Raw genomic sequence first — 25,881 nt, 5'->3', positions numbered from 1 at the left:
GAACTGTATCTTTCACTTGACGACATTCAATTGTGTGCTTGTGTATATTATTATGCTGTGTTGAATGAATAAAGTATCTTTATGCTGTATCTTATAGTAGAATTTGTACTTTCATTTCACGATAAATTCAGTGGGCTTTATCTTTCAATGAATAAAGTATCTTTATTGATTCATACAATAAGTACATTATCAAAATGATAAGGAGAGGAAAAATAAGGTAACCTTGTGCTATCCCTCTCCCAAATTTAGATAACACATAGTCCGAAATAGGTTTAATCTATGTATGAAAATATTTTTTATCTGGCGGAGTTGAGACTTTTAAGCCCTCTCTACCACTCAACCTCTCTCAATCTAGAATACACTTATGTATAATTTAAAATAGTCACACTTCCAAGTGAATGATAATAGAACCTAACGTATTATCAAGAAAATTACAATGTTTGATACAGCAATACTATAATGAAAGTCTCTAAAGACCGTTAATCACAAAAATCTACTTCATAACACGTTTGTGTTATCACCATAGTCACCTCTAAAGCTGCGTACACATATTCGCGCTTCCAACCCGCACCGAGCACGCTCCTCCCTCGTACCGCCCTCGTACCACCATCGAACCACAGTCGCTCCACCCACGCACCCATCATGAACGTTACGGAAGATGTTAGATCTTCTCGCGTTCCCCGGTCGAACCACTGTTGCTCGCCCGGTCGATCATCAATCGCTCTGCTGGAGTGACGTTCGGTTGCGGAGCAGAGCGACAGTCTGTACGCACCTTAATTAATACAAGACCGCGGCCTACAATACTGCAACGTCGCAGTGTAGGCCTACAATCTAATACATGATTAGTGAAAAAGATTTTAAAAAATACCAGCTGATCTTTTTCACCAATCATATATTAGATTCTAGGTTTACACTGCGACGTTGCAATATCGTAAGCCAGGGCCTTTTTATTAGAGGTGGCTATGCTACTCAAGAATAAAACAAAACTTTCAATAAGTGAAATGCTATCATTACAATTGAAAAATTATGCTTTAAATTTTCTGTGTGATATTTCTGTTTTGTCATGTTGTTTTTGTTTGTTGATTTCAGTTACTGAGAGGCGGTCGAGGAACTGACACTCGTTACAAGATATCTCAAAGTGAGGCGGAGTGGTCAGAGATTGTGGTGACCCTGTTCCACGACGCACCTGGCAACAATGTGTTCCTGGGTGAAGTGAGGATTCCGCTCATGGGCCAACAACAGCAGCAGCATGCTTCCTGCAATGCTTGGTAACTTACTAACTACATTCCAACATTTATTTTTACCATTTTAAATCACAATAGACATTTCACTACAAATCACAATGTCATGTAGTTCTTGTATTGTTGAAATTTCTCTCTCAACTGATGAAGTCAAAGAAAGAAATATCCTCTTCATTTTAAATTCTTCTCGTAGAAATTTTGAGAAAGTTTTTCTGTTGTTCTCATACATATATAATAGATTTTGTTCTCGTATTGGTATTTCTATTGAATTATTAATTATTAATGGATTTTTCTTCATTCAACACTCTTCTAATTTCATAAAATTCCCATAGCAATTTAAAACTGATTGTTAATTTTTCTCTTGTCTAATGAATCTTCATTAACAATTCCATTATGGAGAAGTTTCACAATATCAATACATATTTAATAAATTTCTTAAGTACTACTGTCATAGAGAAAATATAGCATACGAAGATATCTCATGGTATAGGGAGTTTATGTTCTATTTTTCACTGGTAACTCGAGCTGATAGTCCTAGTAGCTATTTTTCGTGGAGCTATGTGATGCTGGTAGTCTCTCATACTGTGCAGTTCTACTCTCTCACCCGGCCAATACAATAATAATCGACAGTAATTTGCTTGAAATAACAAAAATCGGCTTGAAATTTGGAAAATAAACGACCTATACTATGGAATATCTACTTATGCTATCTTTTCTCTATGGCAATATCCTCTTCATTTTGAATTCTTCCCATAGAAATTTTGAAAAAGGTTTTCTGTTTTCTCATATAATAGATTTTGTTCATGTATTGGTATTTCTATTGAAGGATTGTGTTTATTTTCTCAACTAATGAATACAATTATCAATGCAGGTATCTTCGTTCAACACTTTTTAATTTCATAACATTTCCATAGCAATTTTAAACTTATTGTTATTAATTCTCTTGATTAATGAATCTTCATTAACAATTCCATTATAATTATGGAAAAGTTTCACAACATCATGATCTTCTGTCTTGTCAATGCCTTCTATAGACTGTAGCTGATACAGGTTTATTGATGTAATATTAACTCTTCTTTCTCGTTTGAAATTATTTATTATATTTTATCAAGCTAGAAATTATTCAATTATTTCATAATGAATTTTCATAATTAGGATGAAATATTTTGTTAATTAATTAATAATTCTACATTTTTAAAAGACGATCTGGCAACAGAACAAAGCGAGAAAGAGATAGCGCTATCCGCTTTGTTGAATGATAGACAAGGATAACAATACCATTGCTTATCAAACACTGGCATTATAACGTGGACCTGACTATAGTTTCGAGCACAGCACTGATGCAATTTTAAAGTGTCAAAACGTATTTTGACACTTTAAAATTGCATCAGTGCTCGAAACTAGTTTTGTTTTTTTAGAAAAAGGGTAGTAGTAATTTTTATAAGTATTATTAAACAATTCAAGTAGCCATATTAAAATACTTTATTAAAAAATTTTATTACTTCCATTTAACAATTTTGAATAAGTTGTTATTTTTTGTGGTGACTTATCAGTATTTTGTTGGTGTAGGTATTTCCTGCAGCCGAGGAAGCGCGGCGTCTCCAAGTTGTCTTCACCTTCAGTGCTGGGCGCCGAGGAGAACAACATGGGTTCACTGCGACTCAGGATACACTACACTGCTGACCACGTATTCCAAGCCGAACTCTATAACAAGCTTAGGGATCTAGTGCTACAGAGTCCTGCCGTTCAGGTCAGACATAACAAACACTTTCAAAGTTAATTTTTTATTATTAATAGTTTGTACATGCATACTTGATAGTTTTCTTATATAACTATATTCATTTATTTATAAAATAACATTAATTAATATTAATTTTTTTGTGATTTTTCTGGCTTCAAATTTATCAAGTTTTTTTAATATTTTTCAATTTATTAATGCATTTTCAAGTGTAATAATAATTTGTTTCATCTTTCTGATCAACCGAGATACAAAATTTTTAGTATAATGTTTATTTGGACTGTAAATTTTTGTGATCTTTATAAAAGTGTTTTCATAACCTCATTTGGACTATTTTTATCAAAATTAGGGAGAGGAACAGTTTTGGGTTTATCCTGTTGATTCTCTCCCAATCATTAATTTGATGTTGTGATGTAATAAATGTAAATGTAAATGTAATGTAAATGTAACATCATAGTAAAATGAAAATTTTATAATATAAAATAACAGATTAAAACTAAAATATAAGTAGCCCTGAATACATAGCCTACATTATAAGAACTACGATATATTTCAGGAGACGATCTGTTTCCTGAAGATTTGTTTCAGGAGATTAAGCAGAGGTGAGGTTGAGAAAATTATTCTGGGTTTGAAGAATACCAAATCGACCGAGTGGGATGATATTCCAAGCTCAGTAATAAAAGCTGCATGCCCAATAATTGCTGAACCTCTGAGGCATGCTATCAACTTGTGTCTTATGAATGGTGAATTCCCCGAAAAACTCAAATTTGCAATTATCAAACCACTGTATAAGAAAGAGGATAGGAAAGATGTTGAAAATTATCGCCCTGTTGCTGCACTACTGACTGTTTTCTCGAAGATTTTTGAAAGGGCTGTTTTTAATCAAATTACTAGATTTTTAGAAAGTAACTCCATACTTCATGAGAAACAATATAGTTTCAGAAAGGGTTTCTCAACAAAGTCCGCAAATTTTGATGTGGTAACGATCGTGTTGAGGGCTCTGGATAGGTCTCAGGGTGCCATTGGCCTCTTCTGTGACCTCTCCCGGGCCTTCGACATGGTCGACCATGAATTGTTGCTGAAAAAGTTAGAATTTTATGGATTTACGGGAAAAGCAGCCAGGTTTTTCAATTCATATCTCTCGGGGAGATTTCAGGCAGTCAGACTTACAAACGGATGTGGCGGGGTAGAAACATCTGAGTGGAAAATAAATTTATGTGGGGTTCCTCAGGGGTCGATCTTGGGTCCTGTACTTTTCAATATTTTTATTAATGACCTCCCTCATAGTATTAGCTCTGACCTCATTCTCTATGCAGATGATACCACTGTGATTGTGAAGGGTGAAGATGATGATGAAGTCCAGCGGAAATCAGTACAGGCTCTTAACCAGCTTGGCCATTGGTTCAGCTGTAATCTTCTAAAATTAAATTTTGAAGAAAACCCATCATCTCAAATTTTCTACTGGAGGCTCTGGAAGTCTCGCACATACTCTTTACTCAGCAACAGGAGAGGAATGTTGCGCTGCTGAGATGATTAGATTTCTTGGTGTTGACCTGCAGGGAAATGTTAAGTGGGATAGCCACGTAATAGTATATTTCGCACCTAGGGTCGAAAATGTACGTTTTCCGGCTCGAGATCGCGGTTTTCAAGTTCGAGACGAAGTCGAGAACTTGAAGCGTTCGAGAGCCGGAAAAACATTTTTTGCCCGTGTTGCGAACGCTATTTTTCGCCACACCAAAAAAAAAACTTCCCAATATATAAGAAATTGAAAAATAAATAAAATTCAAACAACCTATTTTGATAGTTTGAATCTTGGTTATGACAACTTTTACTGTCAATTAATTTCAATATTACTAATTAGTAATTTACAATAGTGACCATATTTTTATACTATTAATATTTCGAATAATTGTTTGAATTTTTGAGCTCGCGCTTTGCGCCCGGTGCAATATCTCATGGAATAGAATTTTCATTACTATTTTGAAATAATGTGATGAAAAAATTAATATATTTGCATATTTCACAGTTTTGTCTCAAAATATATCTAAAATAATTGATTGAAATTTAAATTACGGTAACTAATATAAAAAATAGCTAATAAAAGTCGAAATTCATCGACAAAAAAAAATGTCATTGACCGAGATTCGAACCTAGATCATGTTTGTTATTCACTGAGCTACACGCCTTTATGCTCTCGGCTATTGCGTATTGATGAATGTGGGAGCCTGACTGATAACACTTAGCGTACACGTAATGCTGTACTGTGAACTAGACTTCTAAAGAAGATTACTTCACTACTAAAAAGCGTACAACAGTCATGGCTCATTTTCACAACAAAATATTGCTCTGAAAACATTCGAAGATTCAATCTTGAGTGGGCCTAATGTTTTCTCTATATGGTTTAATATTGAAGAAAAATTATCTAAAAGTTTTAATAAAAGAGTTACGGAAAAATTACTAGGAATTTTTCAGTCAATGCTGAGTTTCACCAGTAGGCTTACCTTAAACTTCAGATCTCTGCTGTATTTTCTTATTATTATTGTTGATTGTATTGCATTAAGAAGTGGAATTCGATAATAAAAAAGAAACAATTATTACTCTACCTCACTTTTAAATATTGATACAATTATTGTACTTTGATTTCAAATTCGATTCTTCACTTTTAAATACTTGCGATATGTACCTTTCTGACAATGGACAATGCAGCTAACATTATATTGTTGAGGCTATGGAGATATCATCGTATTCTATTGTTTGATATCAAAAACACAATAATAAATATTAAATTATGAAACAGTAATTTATAAAATATATTATAGACATAATACCGCGATTCACGATACATAATTATATAGATTATTACAGTTGTTATGAGATTATCTCTATGATTTTTGTGAGATCGGACACGATCAGCTGTTATTCAAGGTCATTTTACAGCCCTAGGGCCGTAAAGTTTTACCGGCCTGGTCGGAAAACAATCACTTTCGGTCTCCATATGACGCACGTAAACCAGCTCATTACATCCAAGTGTGGCGAAAAAGCATTGGATGTGAAATTGTCCCGTGCTATTTTTGCCTTGAAAACAATAGTCAGAGTGGCAAATAGAAAAACAGCATTAACTGTCTATCATGGCTATTTCATGTCTCACATCAGATACAGTATCTTATTCTGGGGCAGCAACCAAACAAACCTTCAGAATATGTTCCGTAAGCAAAAGAAAGCAATCAGGGTTATTGAGGGAGCCGAATCTAGGGGTTCATGTAGGCCAATTTTCAAAAAACTCAAATTATTAACAATTCCAGCCCTTTATTTTTTGGATATTGCATCTTTTGTTTACAGTAATAAGCAGAAATTCATGGAGGATAACATTTCACACAGATACCCCACAAGACCTAAAATGTTTACCCTCCAGTGCCCCACTCATTGACTTTTGCTCTTGGAGGGGGGACCACATTATGCTGGGCTCAGAATTTTCAACTGTTTGATGGACGAACTTAATTAAGAGTGTTGACAGTCATGGTAAATTTTATACAGCTCTCAAAGATATACTGACTGATTTTATACAGCTCTCAAAGATATACTGACTGAATGCTGCCCGTATTCATTAAGAGAATGTTATGAGATCTTCTCATTGAAATCCTAGAGATCAGAAGTTATCCAAACGATTTTCTAAAATGAAAAACTTTCCCTCAATGGAGGGAAGCAATATACTACTTTATATATTTGACATGTCGTGCACCGTTTTAGCTGTGCTCATCATATGCGGTTTTATACGATGAAATAACAATAATAATAATATATTCATATTGCCATACAGGGCATTAATCCATAAGTTTCATTATTGAATATTATTTTTGAATTGGAAGTTGACATGACTCTTTGAATCAATTAATGCTCCAAATAATATTGTTAAAGCAATTTAATTTAGTTTTGAACTATTTTCGACGACACTACAGTCTAATTTAGAGTCGTCAAATGAGACTGTAATGTGTTCGAAAATAGTTCAAAACGGATTATTACTTGCAGTTCGTTATAAATAGTTAAATAGATGAGTAGAATTCAATTTCCTACGCATAAAGCTTCGTACAGACTTGCGCGCCACGAACACGCGGATTTCAGTCTGTATCAGCTGGTTGCTCGTATATCTGTATTCGTACAGAAACAGTAAGGTATAAATATAATGAGCTTATCATCAGCTGATGCGAATCCGCGTGTTCGTGGTGCTCAAGTCTGTGTACGCACCTTGGGGTATGAACGTGTGATTTATCAGGTTCATCAACTGAGCAATAAAGGCAATATTATGATTTTACTCCATACAAACTATAGTGAGTTAGCGCTTGCTCTGCAAATCAAGGTTATGTTTGGAATCAAATAAATACTTTTTGAGTTTTTAACTCAAGGCCCATATCAGTTTAATGTTAACAAGTGATTTTTTCGATACATAACTTACCTGAAGGGTTCCTGATCTATTTTTAATGAATGTAATCATTCTATTATATTCGGTTTTTAATCAAATCAAATTAAAAATTTCTACTTTATTTCTGGACTGAAAAGTGGACTCAAATCAATTCAAGTGGATAGCATAACCTATTATTTTCATTCATTCAAAACTCCACTTTCATTGTATCATGATTCATCCCATCATCATCAACTAGGCTTAAAATACTTCTAGAAAGTCGCCTTTGTAAAATAATAAATGTCATTCATACAGACTAACTGATACAATGACATCATTCCCTCAATAATGAACTTTGGTTGAACACATCTCAAACGGGAGAAAAATCTTATTGTAACATAACTTGATTATATCTGTTACTTAACAAGTAATTTTCAAATTTTTAACATATACATAATTTATATTTACTCAACTCTATCATGACAGATAATTTTCATACTGAATTTTTCTGTGTTTAATAGTTTTGTTGTTAGTTTAATTAAATTGTATTGTTAAATTTGTTTCAGCCGATCACATCAAGTACCTGTTATTTATTAGGAGAAATCATTCCAAACAAGATAGACGCGGCACAGCCTTTGGTGAGGATACTGATGCATCATAACCAGGTGGTGCCTATGATCAAGAAGCTAGCCACATGGGAAATATCCAAAGTCACGTGAGTTCACCACTAGATCGATTTCAAATAATAGATTGCTGAATGTAACACACGCAATAATTTTAAAACCAATAATACTGACGCTGGATTCCCACACAACAGTGACACTGAACGTATGCAATGTACAGTGAAAATATTCTTTCATGAGTAAACACGGTCTTGTTCCATATTAGAAGAGTAATTCTCAGGGGAATGCATTGTAAAACGTACACTTCTAAAAATAGAATTAATATAAATTGAGTTCAAGTGGATCGATTCCCACTCATCTAGCGCAGTGCTATCTGCACTGCAGTACTGAAAAACCGAGGAGTTCCAGGACGAAATTTTTGTTGAATCACGGACGTGTTTTACAGGAAAGTGAGGTTAGATTTTTTTACTTCAGTGAAGGTATACCGGTTCTTTGTTATAGGATGTGAGTTGACTAAAAATTATTTATCCGACGAAGATTAGTACAGAATGTATTCACATACATCCGGTACAACTTGATTTTTGTATTTTATTAGACATTTATTTCTGATGATTGTGATTTTTTGTATTTTGATTTCTTTTATGTATATTGTGTTGAATTGATCAAAATTATTATTGATTGATTGATGTTGACTGATAGTGTTGCCAACACAATATTCCGATGACAATAGTTTTCGGCACAGTTTCCAATATCTTGTTTCTGTTTGGCAGTGATGCCAACACCATCTTCCGCGGCAACACGCTTGTCTCGAAGATGATGGACGAGGTGATGAGGTTGGCAGGCCTGCACTACTTGCACGAAACCCTGCGACCTGTTCTCGACCAGGTCTTCCTGGAACGGAAACCTTGCGAGATAGACCCGGCCAAAGTGAAGGACCGAACCACCATACAGAGCAACCTGGCCAACCTCAAGGAGTACGTGGGCAATATATTCAAGGCCATCACCAGTTCGGCACTGCAGTGTCCCACCATACTCTGTCAGGTGTTTCATGATCTGAGAGAGCTGGCAGCTGCCTATTTTCCTGGTCAGTTTAATTAAAAACGTTTGTTTTTCAAATATGATCATGTTAAAAACAGTATAAACAGTCTTGAAGCACTAAAAGACGTAATGGCGATAAGGTTAGTTAGGTTAGGACTATGTGTTATCTAAATCTTGGAGAGGAATAGCACAAGTTTACCTTATTTTTCCTCTCCCTATCATTTTGATGATGTACTTATTGTATGAATGAATAAAGAAAGTATTGAGATGACTATTGTCATATGGCTACAATACCTTGAGGAATATCCCTAAGGCTCAACTCACACTTACGCCAATCAAATAGAGAAGAGACTGTGACTCTAGTCTCTCTCGACGCAGTAGGTCTATGTGTTTCCAAATGGTGAGGTGACACTCAGACCAGTCGATTCTAGTCTCCGCGATCTCACGACTGTGAGACTGAGTCGAGCGTCGACTCGACATGTTGGTCGAGCCTCGACTTGAGTTGCGTAGTACCGTGCATTTTTAATGAAAGTGAAGATATGTTTTATGAAAGTTATGTTTATCATTTTGGGTAAGACCAAAATAAGTATTAGATAAGACAATATATTCATAATAATTATTGTAAAGTTTGTTACATGCGCAGAAGTGACGCATGCCATTTTTTATATAAAAATTTGGAAACAGAATAGTTTTGGGCTATGCCTGTTGTTCTATCCCGATCATATTCATATGATTTGTAATTGTGTTAACAAATGAATTGGATCTCATATTTTTAATAATGTGAGGTTAGAAATGGAGTAGCATGGAACTGAAGTAGTGACAATGAGCAAGAAAGTCGTAAGGTCGAGAGACTGGAGTCGTACGATTTGAGTCGAGGTAGTGTGAGTTGAGCCTTGAACTCAATAGTTTTGTAGTAAATCTGAGTTTAGTTTGTGATATTGCAAAATTTTCCTGGTGAGTTTATCTTGAAAACTTGATTTTTGAAAACCAGAGTCTACTCTCTCAGGTTTCCATTTCAACCACAACAAAATTCAAGCCAATGTGACTTGGACTGACTAAGTTTTTAAGACTGACTAAGTTTTCCACTCTGAGGTATTTGTTTATTTATTTATACAGTAATACATAGGTTACAATATCATTATAAACTATGGATGATTGGGAAAGGAACAACAGGCTTAAAGCCCAAAACTGTTCCTTTCCCAAATTAAGATAGAAATTGTCCAAAAATAGGTTATGTTTACACTTCACAATTTTTGTCCAATTTTGAGTCCAAAATATTTATAAATTGGGAATTTAGAATTTAGGAAAGTTGAAAACCAAATTAAATAAGAATACTTCACTAAACCATCACTGGATAACGTTCAGGTTAAACGTTAACGTCATTGTAAACTTGTCATTAACATTCATTGATGTGTTAATCTATAAACAACTCAATTCAAATACTAGTTAACTTTGCTATCTTAACTTTATCTCTACTTTATGTATTTCTACTTTACTTTTCATTCTCAACTTGTAATTAGTTTCATTCAGTAATACTTATTGTTAGGAATGAATAAAATCTCTATCCACAGAATTATTATTGAATTATCAATCTTTCCAACAGTGATGATGAATTAGCTATTTTGCTAGCTCATACTTGAAAAACCGTTGAAAATATGATTCCTGAAGTTGAGAATTTGTATTATTATAGATTAGCGTATTTAAATATTATATTAATTGGATCATTTGCTTTGTTGCATCTTTCAATGGCTAGTATTTTGAAGGTAAGTTCATTAGATCTGTCCATTTAGTGAAAACAAAGCATGCTTATATTGTTGACGTCATCTCGTATTCTTGAATATTACTGAAAAATTCTATTTGGAAGAGAAAAATTATTCTCATGCTAATTATATTTAGAAATCATTCTCCCATTCATCGATTCAAATCGATTTTAACCTTGTTTAAATTGAACATATTATAAAATTTATAATATTACTGAATCAATTAGGATTTCATGAAGATTATGTGAAGCAATAAGATGGGTTACTATGAAATTATAGCTTCATACTTCTATTCAATTTTCAATGAAGCAAGAAAATTGATTTCCCCAATAAGAATACTTTAAAATTTCGTGTTCAATATTAAATGTTTAGTTAAAAACTCTGTGTATGATCTTCATAATATGATCGTTGTTATATTAATGATGAACATGATAATATATTATGATAAATAATAAAACGATCGTGATATGTAATTTCTGACCGCAATGCTATCATATCAAATATTATTTTTTGTCATGTGGAATTATTTTATTTTTTGTTTTTCCTATAATTTTGAATGTATTAATTTTTTCAGATAACAAGGAAGTTCGGTACTCTGTAATTTCTGGCTTCATATTCCTAAGGTTCTTTGCACCGGCAATTTTGGGTCCAAGATTATTTGATCTCACCAATGAACAGATCGTAAGTTACCTTTGCTCAAAGTTATTCAACTGATTATATATCTTAGTAGCTTTAAAACGATATTAGTAAACTAATTTGAAGCATTTTGACTGTACCCTGCATCATTTAAATAACTTTACTAATAAAACTTATAGAACCTTCTCATAGAAGATAAAATGAATTTTCCATCTAGCTGTTTACCCTGTTGTCAATATTTGCAGAATAGCAAAAATCTTCAGGTTGATTTACAGCATTTAATTTGGATTTTCGTTCTATAATTATTATTATGATAAAATTATTCATACTCTATTATAATCGATTCAAGTCGAATCGATTATGTAATAATTTTTTTCAAAAAAATTACAAATTTTATTAACAAAGAGTAACAAAACTTTTTAGAAGCTAAAAATAAGGAATCAATTTCTGAAAGAAATGAAGGGATTCGTTTTTGAGAGAATAATTAAGTTTGCTGTATTCACGTTGAAATGATGAATTATTCTAATCCAGAATAATAATCTTACTTATTTTTAAACATGATTTGTTGGGTTTGTTTCTGAAAGATTTTATTGTACAGTATCATTAATGAATTGCTACCTTTTACTCAACGTTTACCAATGTTGACATCTGTTAAAATTATGAGCAGGTCCTTGAAAAATATAAATTTCAATATATTCTTGGTTCTATCTATTTTAAAAAAATAAATCGATTCTTTTTTTTATTTCAACGATGCCTATATGAGCTGTTTGCTTGTGCTTGGGTAATGGAAAGTACGAAAGTGAAGAGATGATCAAACGTCCTTGCCTACTGGCGGGATTCGAACCCGCGACCAGGTAGCTCTAGCAGACTGAAGGGTGCAACACTTATTACCATCACACTCCAAGCGTAGCGTAGCTAGAAATACGTCTTTGGAAGACGTAGCTATCTTATCTCCTAATGTTGAATCTATGTTACGCTGGTGTGAAATGAACAGATTAATTAACATTAGGATATACGTCAGCTACGTCTTATGAAGATGTTACGCTTCGTGTGTGATGGATATTAGTCGTTTGGGCTATCCTGGACGGCAGGATAATTAGAGATACATTTACATTTTAGTTTACAGTTCTAGAAACACCTTGTTTTGATTAAAACCAATAGTAACCTACTTAGGCTTTGATCAAATTTCAGGATTGTAGTTCTCATGATCAGTTTGAGTTTTCTCACAGTTGAACTATGATGTCTTAACCATCATTTTTAAACTTTTTGAACCTGTTATCTTCATACAGATTGAAATTACTGAGATATTGCATTTATTTATTGAAAGGCTAATGAATTAATAATTTAGATTTTCGTTCAATAATAATTAATTATTGTTATCTTCATGTTTTGTTTTTTAATGTTATTTGCAGGACACGCAGTTGAATCGAACATTGACACTGATCTCAAAAACCATCCAGTCCCTATGCAACCTGGTGTCGGCCAGATCTCCCCGCTGCAACGAGGATTACATGATTTCCATGTATCAAGCATTTAACACTGAAACACATATCACTGCCGTCAGACAGGTTAGTATAGTCCAAACGAATCATTCCATTAGAACATTATATCAATAAAATGGAAGAATATGGTTGCGAATCTTGAAATTATCGCGTCAAAATGATTGATTTATTTATTTTGCATTGAATAATATTAACAACATTTATAAACAATCATATAAAAATGATTGGGAAAGTATCAACAGGCTCAGCCTAATTTGTCGGTCATATATTTGGTTATTATTTATTTTTGGTTAATATTTGGTTTTATTTTCATATATTTGGTCGGTTCAATATTTGGACAATTTGAAACTAAATTAGGAAATTGAAGAAGTTTTGGGCAATTGCCTGTTTTTTCTTTTCCTATCATTGTATTGTTTGTGCTAACCTAATAAATTTCAACTTTGTTACACGGTATATGTAATTATATGAAATTACAAATTTATAAATAAAAGAAAGAATACTACTTCCAATAATTGTTGAGGATGTTAGTTAACAATACTTTAGTATTATAGAAGAAATACGTGATGAATTTTATAACGCAATATCTGATTATTCTGATGAAAATAATTGGATTTGCTAATATTCTGATGTAGATTTCTACTGGATCTTCTTCTTTATTAGCTTTTTTTATATTCGTCTTTTATGTATTTATTTTTTCTGAATGCATCTAATGGTTGAAACCAAGGTAGATATCTAAATACAAAGAATTACTAGTACCCTTATTTTATTTTAGACAACTAGTTTCGTCTTAATCATGGGTTTAATAATGCAGTTTCGATAAGCATGAAAACAAGATAAGGACAGTAGAAATAAAGTGCCATAGAAAAACTGTTGGAAAGACAAGAATAGATAGAGTAAGGAATACTAGAATAAGGGAAGAAGTGGGCATGAGAGATGTCAGTGAAAGGATAGAAATGAGGCAGTTGGGCTGGTATGGACATGTATAGCGAATGGGGGATAATTGCAAAACAGAGCAGTATATAAATGTGAGAGTGCAAGGAAGGAGAGCAGTGGGACGTCCAAGGTATATATTCATATGAGGATCGGATTGAGGAGATAAGACGGAGAAAAGGAAAGACTGTTCCAGAGATGAAGAGAATGGCGTTGGATAGGGAATCATGGAGGACTGACGCTACTCCAACACTCTAAAAGCATACCGGGGAGAGACAAAGAAAAAAGAGAAGTTTCGAGAAGAAACTTCCAACATAGTGAGTGATATGTGATGATTTTAAACCTATATAATATTAAAAAAGCTTTTTCATAAACCATTTCAAACATTTGAACTATTAAACTTGATTTTTGTGTATGTATTCTTGTTTTGTATATGCTTTAATGGAGTTGATTCTCCACGTTTGTTCATTGTATTCTGTGAATACAATACATTTCAATTCGATATATTAATATAAATGAAAGTTATTGCTTGATCATGAATTGTATGGAGTAATTGTATGGAGTTATTGAATAATTTATTTCTATTGTAACATAGGTTCATTGTTATTAATTTTTGTTGTTTTGTTTTACAGTATCTTGAAATAATATCAGCATCATCTCATCCGGTGCAAAGAAGTGTAGACATTCCAGTGGTTCTAAAAGAAGGGTAAGTTGAATTTATCATTTATCAAATAATAATGTGTTCTACCGGTTTTTTAAAAAAATAATTTATAGATCTGGAGCAGTCCTAAACAAATTTAGTATACCTATAAAAGGAGCACAATATTATCTAAAGGAACTTTGTGTCTATTTGAATTTAGTGAATCAAGAAGAACACAAGATGTTATTTGTCCTAAACAATTTTTTCCGGTGGCACTGGTTTTATAGATTACAACAATATTTACATGTTGAAGTGAACCTATTTATATGAAAGTATGACATTTCTCTAAGATTTTGGTTTATTTTTTTTTTAGATTTATCCAGGTTTGGGTTTGACATTGTATTGAAGGAGTACTTTTGAAAAATATCCACTAATGAAAATGAATAAATGACATTTTCCTACGAAGAATTGTTCAGTTTTACTTCTACAAATTTCTAATAATTTTCCCCTTGTTTTCAGATGCATGATCAAAAGAGCTCAGGGAAGAAAACGGTTTGGAAGGAAAAATTTCAAGCAACGATATTTTAGGTTAACGACGCAGGACCTAACCTATTCAAAGTATAAAGGTAAGTCTTCATAGTTTCTGTTCTGATAAGGTACTGGTTATCATTAAATAAAAAGTCTAAGAAATTGTCAAAAACCACAGATTTATTGACAATGGTGTGTGTAACAACCGAAACCGGTCTTTTCTAACTATCAATAAATCTGTGGTTTTTGACAATTTCTTAGTATTTTTATTTTAATATGAATAATTACCACAATATCAACTTCTCAACTACACAAAAATTACTGGTTATTATATTGCCATAACTTGAATAATTAATTTAGGAATCCAGTAACAATAATATATTATTGTAACTAAAATTTGATTCACTTCAAACCATTAGAATTATAAATAACATCAATTTTTCTTTATAACATCATTGTTAATTTCATTTGCACTTGAAATGACTTAAATTAGTCGAAAGATGTGGAGGTTTAATAAGATATAGAAATGTTACTTGATGTTTTTTATTTCATTTCAATGATCGATGCTTCTCATTCAACGCTGTATTTTTTAACAATTTCTTTATTAATTTTTCTCTCCATTACAATTTTACATATCCATATTCACTATGTATACATGAAATCAACAAATTCATCTTTGATTCCAATTCTTACTGTATGAATTTTCTTCAGTAGCCTGTCTATTCATTTGTTGTAATTTATGTTTTGTTTTTTCTTTCAGCAGTGAAGTGATTGAGTTTATTGAAAAATACTTATTTCCTAAGAATTTCATTATTCAATATTGAACTCACATATTTATTACATTTCACTGTCATTTTTGCTTCTATTTTTTTATTATCTCTACATATTTAGTATTATATTTGTATTTTCTGCTAACAACGTGGTTGAGTGGTAGAGTGGACATTACTGTCCAAACTTCGCCACTTCAACAAATAAAGAAGCCATTCTATTCATTGAAAGAGTTAACTTTCACGTATAAAGAATTGTATTGCAAAATTGTGCTTTGATCTTCAGAAAATTACTGAAATTCATTTCTAGTTTTATGCTACTTATTTGTGATTTGATTTCTTTTTTAGGTAAAGAACCGCTATGTTCAATACCTTTGGCCGACATCCTAGCAGTTGAAAGGGTTCACCACGAATCTTTCAAGAAGAATAACATGTTTCAAATTGTTCAGCCTCAACGGGTACTCTATTTACAGGTGATTTCCTTTTTGTATTTCAATTATTATCTATCATCGTATTGAAATGTGTTTTCATTGATGAACATAATGGTAATTGAGTGTTACTAAATACAATTCGGTAATATGATTGTAAATACTATAGGATGCTTTCAAAGTATTAATAGAAAAGATGATTTTCCATCTAAAAATTGGTTGATTCCCAATGTATTTCGTCTCTGTTGGGCAAATCAAATCAAATCAAAATTGTTTATTGTCATTACAAAACAAATTGTATAACAAGGTCAGGTACATTTACAATTTATAACATTCTTCATTCATCAATACATGAATAAGTATGGTAACGTTTTGTAACACTAACAATAATAATAGTAATAACAAATCAACAATATAAAAACAGGACAACAACAATAATATTCTATATGTCTATAGATGTGTTATCAAGTGTCAAACATTCTACAAACTCATTAACACTATAGACACAAAGCTCACACAACATATCTTTCACGCATTTTTTAAAACTGCTCATATTTAATTCTCTGACTTCCGTTGGCAACAAGTTATAAATTTTCTTACCAAATTCATGAAAACTGTTCAGAGTTAGTTGTAAGTTACATTGACTTCTATGCAACAATGTCTTCTGGCGTGTTCCATAATTGTGAATGTAATTATTTGTCTGCATTTCATGCATGTAACTTTTTACATACAACAGACACTCAAGAATAAAAAGAGATGGAACCGTTAGTATTCTTAGCTCTCTGATCAAAGGTTTACAATGAGTTCTACAGTGGACATTAAAAATAGCTCTCACAGCTCTTTTTTGTAAAATCATGAGCTTTTTCATTTCAGACGAGTGTCCCCAAACCACTATGCCATATGACAAATGACTTTGAATGTGTGCATAGTAAATTGACAGCAATACATCAACATTGACAAAAGGTCTAAATTTCCTGATGAGAAATACACCCCTAGCAACTTTTTTACTTATATTTTCAATGTGTATGCCCCATTTCATGTTTGACTCTAACGTCACACCCAAAAACTTCACCTCCCCATTTTCTGAATAATTAGCCAAGGAAAAATTCATCGTTTGGGTTTTGCTGCTGTTCAGACTAAGTGAGTTGGCTGCTGTCCAGTCTTTTATAACAGTATTTGCATCATTTATAAAACGTTCAACTGAATTTAAACATTTATTATTTACCTGAATTGCCAAGTCATCAGCATACATGTATGTATTCACTCTATCGTCTCCTATCGCTAATGGTAAGTCATTAACATATATTATAAACAATGTGGGTCCTAATATGGATCCCTGAGGTACCCCTGATTTGAGAGGCAGATATGCTGAAAAGGACCCATTAAAATAAACCGATTGGTACCTCCCTGACAAATATTCTTTAAAAAGTTGTAAAGCAAACCGATCAAAGCCATAGTATTTGAACTTATATAACAATATATCATGGGATATTGTGTCGAATGCTCTACTCATATCATACCAGCTCCCCATGACCTTTTCTCTACTATCTAAAGCATCCACACAAGCTTTCACAAAATTACGAATTGCAGTATTGGTTCCTCTTTTGGATCTGAAACCATATTGTTTATCTGAAAAAAGCTGTTCACCCTCAAAATATTTAACTAATCGAGTATTCAGTAATATTTCAAAAACCTTAGCAATAATTGGTATGATTGACACTGGTCGATAGTTACTACAATCAGATTTAGTACCTCTCTTATACAGTGGAATAACTTTTGACAATTTCAAGCACACAGGAATTACACCCTCTTTAACACATTGATTGAATAAATATGACAATACCTCCACTATATAAGGTGCAGCAAGTTTTAAAAGAGCAGAATTCAAACAATACACATCCAAACTCATACTATTACTAAGAGAAAAAATGGCGTTATAGACCTCTTCAACACTGAAATGGCCAACTGAGAAAACAGAGTTGATATTATTCTGTCTAGCATGAACAAATTTATTCAAATAATATGGCATATCATGTTTTGATTGTTGGATATTTTGTTTTGTTGACTCTACATTATCAAGGAAGCATTTATTAAATTTATCACTTGTGAGATCAGTTACCTGTGATACCAATGTTCTATCGTTAACATTCAAATTCTCTTTTATAACTGACCAAATAGCATGTGATTTATTTTTAGTCTGCAATACTTTATTACAATAATACTCACGCTTAGCATGAAATACCATGTATTTATACCTGGATCTCAATATCTTATACAATTCACAATGGTAAGCCAGACCCGTGTACTTGTGAAGACTATACATATTCAAACATTCCTCTTTGAGAGCTGATAAATTATCAGTGTACCATCTAGACTTTGGGGTTTTCTTCAATTTGGAGGACTTGACCGTTTTTAGAGGAAAAACTGTATCAACTATACTTAGGAATTTGTTCAAAAAGTACTCAAATTTCTCACTAATATTGCCTGTTGCATATACATCCAACCAATTAACTTTGCTCAGTAGAAGAGTGAAATACTTTTTATTACAACTATTTTTAATCGGACGAATGATTCGAGAAACATTATCACTCTGCTTCAAGTCATTTCCACCAGACAACGTGAATAAGCCAAGCAATGAGTGATGATCTGATACTAAGGTCGGTATAACAGACACAGACTTAATTCTATCTTTATGTATGGAAGTAGCCATATTGTCTATACATGTTCCTCTGTCAATACATATCCTGCTTGGTCTTGTCACATCAAACACAGTTAAATTAAGATTGAAGCTATTTAATAAGTTGACAAAAATAGATCTATGTACATCATTCACCAGTAAATCAACATTAAAATCTCCATTGAGAATAATGGATGCATTTGACTTATTTTTCTGTGATACTACACTCAAAACAACGTGAAGCGTCTCAATGAAATAATCAAAATTACACCTATCTGGTACTCTATACACCTCAAGACAAATCACATTCCATTTCGACACAAGAACCCCAGAAACTTCACATATACTGGCTATTGACATTTCCTTCAAGTAAGTAAGCTCACAGTATTCTAGATCATCTCTTACATAAATAGCCGTACCACCCCTCCGTTCTATAGGTCTACTGTATGCACTAGCCAATCTATAGCCAGTCAAACCAACCTCAATTATCTCACAAGCTTTCAACCAGTGTTCACAAATACCCAAAATGCTGACATTATGCTCTCTAATCAAATCACCCAACTCATCAGTTTTGTTCATGACACCCTGCACATTCCAATGAAACATTGCAAAATCAGACTGCAAAACCTGTGATTCCGTGTCTGCCTGTTCCGCATCACCAACAATGTTTTGGGATTCAGAGCACGACAATCCTACAGAACTCGATCCACTCCTAAAAAAGAGTTAGTGTAATAGTTGAGGGGGATTGAGTCAGATGTTTTTTCCTGTTGAGCTAGCTCACACACCACGTCCATGATCCTGTCACTCACGTATCTTTTCCCCCAAAGAATTCAAATGGAAGCCCTGCGATGTGTGGAATCTCCTACCCAAGTTGCTGATATCCACGAAAGTGACATTTCTAAAATGCTTACACAAGTTCAAGTTCTCCTTGTTTGCCCTCCGAATTTCCTTGTTGACTACAGACCATCGTGGAAGATCATGCCTATGAGGCACAGAAAACACAATCACTTTGCCAGCCCTCCGGTTTTGCAGATCACGCAGTTTAAAGAAGCTGTACCATTTTTTCTTACCATTTGTTTACACATTAGTCGAATAAAAATGTGTAAAATTGAAAATTCTTTATTCATGGACATGTCAAAACATTTGAAAACTGCAATAAGAGCCAATGGTATTATTTTTCTGCACAGCCAAGCAGAAATCCATTGGAAATCTGGGATTCAAGTTTTGGATTGGTTCAGAAAAGAAGCACTTGACTAAAAGTCATTTATGTAGCTACTTTTACTGGTTTCGCCTGATCAAAAACAATTTTTCATAGTGAAATATCCGCAGAAAATTTAGCCAGCCGATCTCAGTCGATTAAACAATTCAATTCTAACTTTGAATAACGCTACTATAGTGAGTTTCACATTATAATGGCAGTGTTTGATTAGCAATGGTATTGCTATCCTTGTCTATCATTCAACAAAGCGGATAACGCTATCTCTTTCTCTCACTTTGCTCTGTTGCCGGATCGTCTTTTAACAATGTAGAATTAATAATTAACAAAATATTTCTTCTTAATTATGTAAATTCATTATGAAATTGTTGAAAAATATCATTTCTTGCTTCATAAAATAATATAATTGATTATTTTAAACGAGAATGAACAGTTAATACTGAAACTAAATTAGGAAATTGAAGAAGTCTTGGGAAATAGCCTGTTTTTTCTTTTCCGATCGTTGTATTGTTTTTGCTAATCTAATAAATAAATATTACATCAATAAACCTGTATCAGCTACTATCTATAGAAGGCATTGACAAGACTGAGGATCGGCAACGTTGTTCTCCTATCTTTCTCCACTGCCATTATATAACGTGGACCTCATTATAGTAGCGATAAATATGAAGTAACTAAATTAGTAATGAGATGAGCTCTAGCTGCCATTTTGAAACATTGAAATCCAGGGCTCATCAGGGGTCGTTATGACCAAACTAATTTATCAACTCCTATTATTGATATTTTATATTATATCTGTACCTCAGAGCTAGAGGAGCGTAAGTCCATTTTTTGTCAAAATGATTTTTCTACAGGGTCTTGTTCAGTTTTACGAACTCTATAGATTCAAGATGACGTTTCTCTGCAGTTGATTCAATCAATCAATTTATTCAACCTAGATACAAGGCGTATATAAGGCTACGTCACGATTGTATTGAAGATAACAAGAACTGAAAGAGCATAAGTCCAGTAAGCATTAAAACTGAAACAACGTGAGTCCAATAAATCACAAGAAAGTGTAATGCTGATTCGACTTACGCTCTTTTAGCCCCGGCTGGGAGTGTAATACTTTTTGGGCTCTTCTGTAAAATCTGCCGTTTCAGACTTTGGCCTACGCCCCTCTAACTCTGAGGTACAGATATTATTTGTCTTGAATATCATATTTTTATGTTGGTGTGTGTGCGTGTGTGGGATGAATTAAGATAGTTAAACTTAAATCAGATAAGTATTTTAATTTGAGTTTATATATAAGCATTTTTAGTTGAGCTCTGAATGTATTTCACTCCTGTTTGCTGACAAGAATTTTCTTAAGCAACCCGTATTGTATTCAGTGATCTGTAATATCATTTGTGAAGTGGCGAAGCTGAAGGGGAATCTAAGAGTCTGAGACTCCCCAAAATTAATTATGATTGATGTGAATATTATTTTTTATTAGTACGCATACATTCCTTTGCAAATTCGGATAAGATCTGGCCAGGCTGCCTTTCAAACTGTTCTGTGGCTCTCTGTCCGGCCGACAGCCGACTGGTTATCTATTCATTCGCATGGTGAGTCTCCAACTCAGGAGACTCTCAATTCATTTATAATGGGCGTGGCGTATTGTATGGTTGCTATGACAACGTGACGTAGCACCATAGCTATGTAGTAGTTCGCGTTTTGTCTATATCGATGTCTAGATCTCGATGTATCGAACGGTCGAGATCGAAACAATCGTCTTCAAACATCGATGCTTATCAAAATTTGAAGATTTCAATTTCAAATAAATCGCTCGTGTAACACTTGGCTTGTTCATAACCTACAACTCGGTTTTGCGGTTTGCTTTGGTTTACTCAACAATAATGAAACCAAATCCTTTTTCAATTTTGGAATTTTATCTTTCATTTGTTGAACTTATAGCATAATTACTTATTTTTTAATACTAATGCAATGGATGAGTGTAATAATCTGGTGAAATATTTGCTTCAAACTCCTTTTTCTTCTTTGTCTTTCAAATAAAAATGTGCTTTGAAAGACAAGCGGTAAGCTTTAGAGTTCCTAGACTCCCCTTTTAGTTATAGTTAGCTTCGCCACTGCATTTGTATAACCAAATTTGTTGTCAAACGGAAATGTTGTCATTGAATAAAATTTGATTTGATTTGAATTCAATAATAATTATAGAATAATAATGATAACCTCTTGATATTATTATAGTTATTACAGAACATGGTTTCAAGTTATATTTGATACAGTTTACTATTGACTGACTTGTAGTATTGCTTGGTTAAAATGTATAATTATTTTGCCAGGCAAGCAATTGTGTAGAGGAGAAGGAGTGGGTTGACATGCTGGCGAAAATCTGTAGGACGAACGACCACAGGTTACACAAATACCATCCGGGTGCCTTCATCAACAATCACTGGCTTTGGTAATTACTTCTCATATAAATCCAATTAATCTATACTATAATAAAGGAAAGAACTGGCTTATACACGTACGGGATGGGAAAATTATGTTTGACGCATCATCACGTCTGAACTAGTGGACTGATTAACTTGGAATTTTGCATATAGATTCTTAATTAATCGTGGATGGTTAATTAAATAGGCCTATTTTCAATCCTTCAAGATTTCATTACGTAAAGTTTTCAGTTTATCAATTTTTCAATTGTTCATGCTTCCAGGTGTTGCATGGAAACAGATGAAGATTCCTTTAAAATGGGAAATTGGAAGATAGGTATGATTTGGGATCCTATTCGAATAAAAATAACTGATTTTCTGTCGCATCAAAATTCTGGTCCGCCATTTTGAATCCAACTTCATTTTTTCCAACGTCAAGTTTTAAAACAGTCCCTTGCGAAGCACGGGTTACCTGCCAGTTTATAATAAAAGTTCATGTGGATTTAGAAATATTTTCGATTTTGTAAACTGGCTAAATGTAAAGTCAACTTGGAAATAGATTTTTTAATGTATGTAAAGGTGCGTACAGACTTAGTATAATTATCTGAATACTTGTTACACACATAACCTTAATAAAACAATTTCTCAAGATACAGACCTATGCGCCACGAACACGTGCATTTCACTTTTCATCAACAGATGCTATTATTATTATATCTGTATTTGTAAAGAAGCAGTGCGATACAGATATAATCAGCTGATGAAAAATGAGATTCGCGTGTTCGTAGCCCAATAAGCTTCCCGTGAAGCTCATGCTCCTTGTTATATATGTGTATAACAAGGAGCATGAGCTTCACGGGAAGCTTATTGGGCTACGAACACGCGAATCTCATTTTTCATCAGCTGATTATATCTGTATCGCACTGCTTCTTTACAAATACAGATATAATAATAATAGCATCTGTTGATGAAAAGTGAAATGCACGTGTTCGTGGCGCATAGGTCTGTATCTTGAGAAATTGTTTTATTAAGGTTATGTGTGATAGATATACTACAATTTGACATTGTCTAAACTAGACCTACTCTTTTTTCAAAACATTTTTGAGTAACTAGTTTTAGTTTTCGAGCTATTGTCAATCTGTAGTAAACTAATTTAGCGTTGATAGTTTTGATTGATGTAATTAGTTATTCAAACCACTTTTCAATTGAAAGTTTAAAAAAAACAAGTTGCTGTTATTACATATATTATTATCAATCACAAAAACCTAATTTATAATTTATTATTTGAGGCGTTCCATTCACTATCCGACAATTTCGTCGTACTACGTTGGTGGTTTCTACCAAGGTGGTTTCTTTCACCACTCACGCTCCGGCTGGTTAGTCCAACATCTCCACTCATGTCCCAAATCGAATCTAAATAAGCGGCTGACCTTGCGAGGTCGGACAAGTCAGGGGAACAGTTCACCAGACTTCCGATAGCATTAGCCCCTCCCACAACTCTATTCACGTTCCGACGTCGAATTGTAGGACAAAATATCTCAATGAATGGCCCGCTTTAATTGATGTAATTAAAAAAAAAGTGAAGAAAAATAGCACAAAAACTATCTTTTTATCTTATCTACCAATGTTATTACATTAGTGTCATTTGCATTGTAAATGAATAAAAAATATATATGTATATAAATTATTAGTTATAGATGTAATTGATTTGTTTCAGTTGTAAATCGACGACGGAGAATACGATAGGTTGCTGTGATGTGTCAACGAATTTAGATCTTCAAACGAATATCGACTCTGAACGAGAGCTGGCCAGGCTACATTCGCTAACCATAGCTAACATGGATAGGCTCGAAAATGTTATGAGTGAGTAGATTTCAAACACACTTTTTACAATCTCGATATTCTGAGTTTAATATCAGTAATTTTTTTACCAAATCCTTCAATCTCTTATTGATTCAGTGATACACATTTTTTAAAAATAATTTTGTGGAGGATCAACAGGGGTAGATACCATTAATTGTTCACAATCAAGATATTCTGAGTCCAATATCAGGTTGTAGATTTTTTATTGTTGTACTTCAATATTATAAGAGTTTTATTTCTAGGCTTCGTTTATGTTTATCTAATTGAGATTCAAACGTTTTTCGTTCATAGAGAGCTTGATCCTCAACATCAATATCTTTTATAAGTTGTTTTTGATATACTAGTATCGGCCATTCTCTATAGAAGGCAGTGACAAGGAAGAGAATCAGCAATTTCAATATAAAATAAATTAAAAACAACTAGTTTTGATGCTTACATCATTTTCAAGTTTTAAAAATCTTCTATTTTTATAAAATACGTTTTCAGATTTTGATTTGATTTGAATGTGTTGCAGCGGCATGCGAATGCCAGGCGGTTTACACGGGTGACATCTGCTTCCTCCCGGCGTCGGTTATCGAAGACGTCCAGTCCTGCTTCAAGACGCTAAAACAACTGAGGGAGGCGGCGCTCAACTTGGAACAGGAACATAGGGCCTATCTCAGGCTGGTGGCACGCGAGACCAAATACGGCAGCAAGTGAGTAGTCCTACTGATAAATATCTGTATTAAATGTAAACTATTCAATATTGTCCGAACCACTGGTTTACGGTAGCTATCTCCAAAGCTGCTTTACTTTTAGGGCTGTGCAAAGGCTAAAAATAAACTTTCTACTGATGATATTTTTCAAAGTATTTCGATTTGTATATTATCAAGCTATCAAAATGAAAAAGTTTTCTCAGGAAAACATTTTTTCCCGATCATTACTTTTTGAGATATGAGAGCCTAAAGTTTAAATTTTTGGGACAGAACATTTCAAATTCGGTAAGAGATAAATCCATGAGATTCAGAGGATAGATTCTTCATGGTATTGTTGAAATAGTAAAACCAAAAGTTTCTGAAAATATCAATTTTTGAGAAAGTTATTCAATTTACCAAAAATAACTCAACTAAAAGTTATTTTTGGTCATTTTTAGCAAATTAAATTACTTTTTCAAAAATTGATATTTTCAGAAACTTTTGGTTTTACTATTTCAACAATACCATGAAGAATCTATCCTCTGAATCTCATGGATTTATCTCTTACCGAATTTGAAATGTTCTGTCCCAAAAATTTGAATTTTAGGCGCTCATATCTCAAAAATATACGGCAAAAAGTAACGATCGGAAAAAATGTTTTCCTGAAGAAACTTTTACAGAACATTTCAAATTCGTTAGGAGATAAATCCATGAGATTCAGAGGATAATTTCTTCCTGGTATTGTTGTTTGAAATTATCAAATTTTGAGAAAGTTATTCAACTCACCAAAAATAACTCGACTAAAACTTA

The 25,881-nt window shown here is 33.2% G+C and overlaps 1 protein-coding gene across 1 annotated transcript in view; it reads left to right on the top strand.

Moving 5' to 3' along the window:
* LOC111044036 (GTPase-activating protein) overlaps window positions 1-25,881 on the top strand; it is a 130,979-nt gene that overhangs the window by 100,278 nt on the left and 4,820 nt on the right. Inside the window, exons 5-16 of the mRNA XM_039439976.1 lie at window positions 1,090-1,268; window positions 2,811-2,991; window positions 7,942-8,090; window positions 8,769-9,082; window positions 11,371-11,477; window positions 12,845-13,000; window positions 14,497-14,570; window positions 15,024-15,130; window positions 16,148-16,272; window positions 22,445-22,563; window positions 24,252-24,397; window positions 24,912-25,092. Coding sequence (XP_039295910.1) covers window positions 1,090-1,268; window positions 2,811-2,991; window positions 7,942-8,090; window positions 8,769-9,082; window positions 11,371-11,477; window positions 12,845-13,000; window positions 14,497-14,570; window positions 15,024-15,130; window positions 16,148-16,272; window positions 22,445-22,563; window positions 24,252-24,397; window positions 24,912-25,092 — 1,838 coding nt within the window. The remainder of the gene's footprint in view (window positions 1-1,089; window positions 1,269-2,810; window positions 2,992-7,941; window positions 8,091-8,768; window positions 9,083-11,370; window positions 11,478-12,844; window positions 13,001-14,496; window positions 14,571-15,023; window positions 15,131-16,147; window positions 16,273-22,444; window positions 22,564-24,251; window positions 24,398-24,911; window positions 25,093-25,881) is intronic.

Source organism: Nilaparvata lugens, chromosome 13 (assembly GCF_014356525.2).
Source record: "Nilaparvata lugens isolate BPH chromosome 13, ASM1435652v1, whole genome shotgun sequence".
NCBI lineage: Eukaryota > Metazoa > Arthropoda > Insecta > Hemiptera > Delphacidae > Nilaparvata > Nilaparvata lugens.
This window is presented reverse-complemented; position numbering and strand designations above follow the sequence as displayed.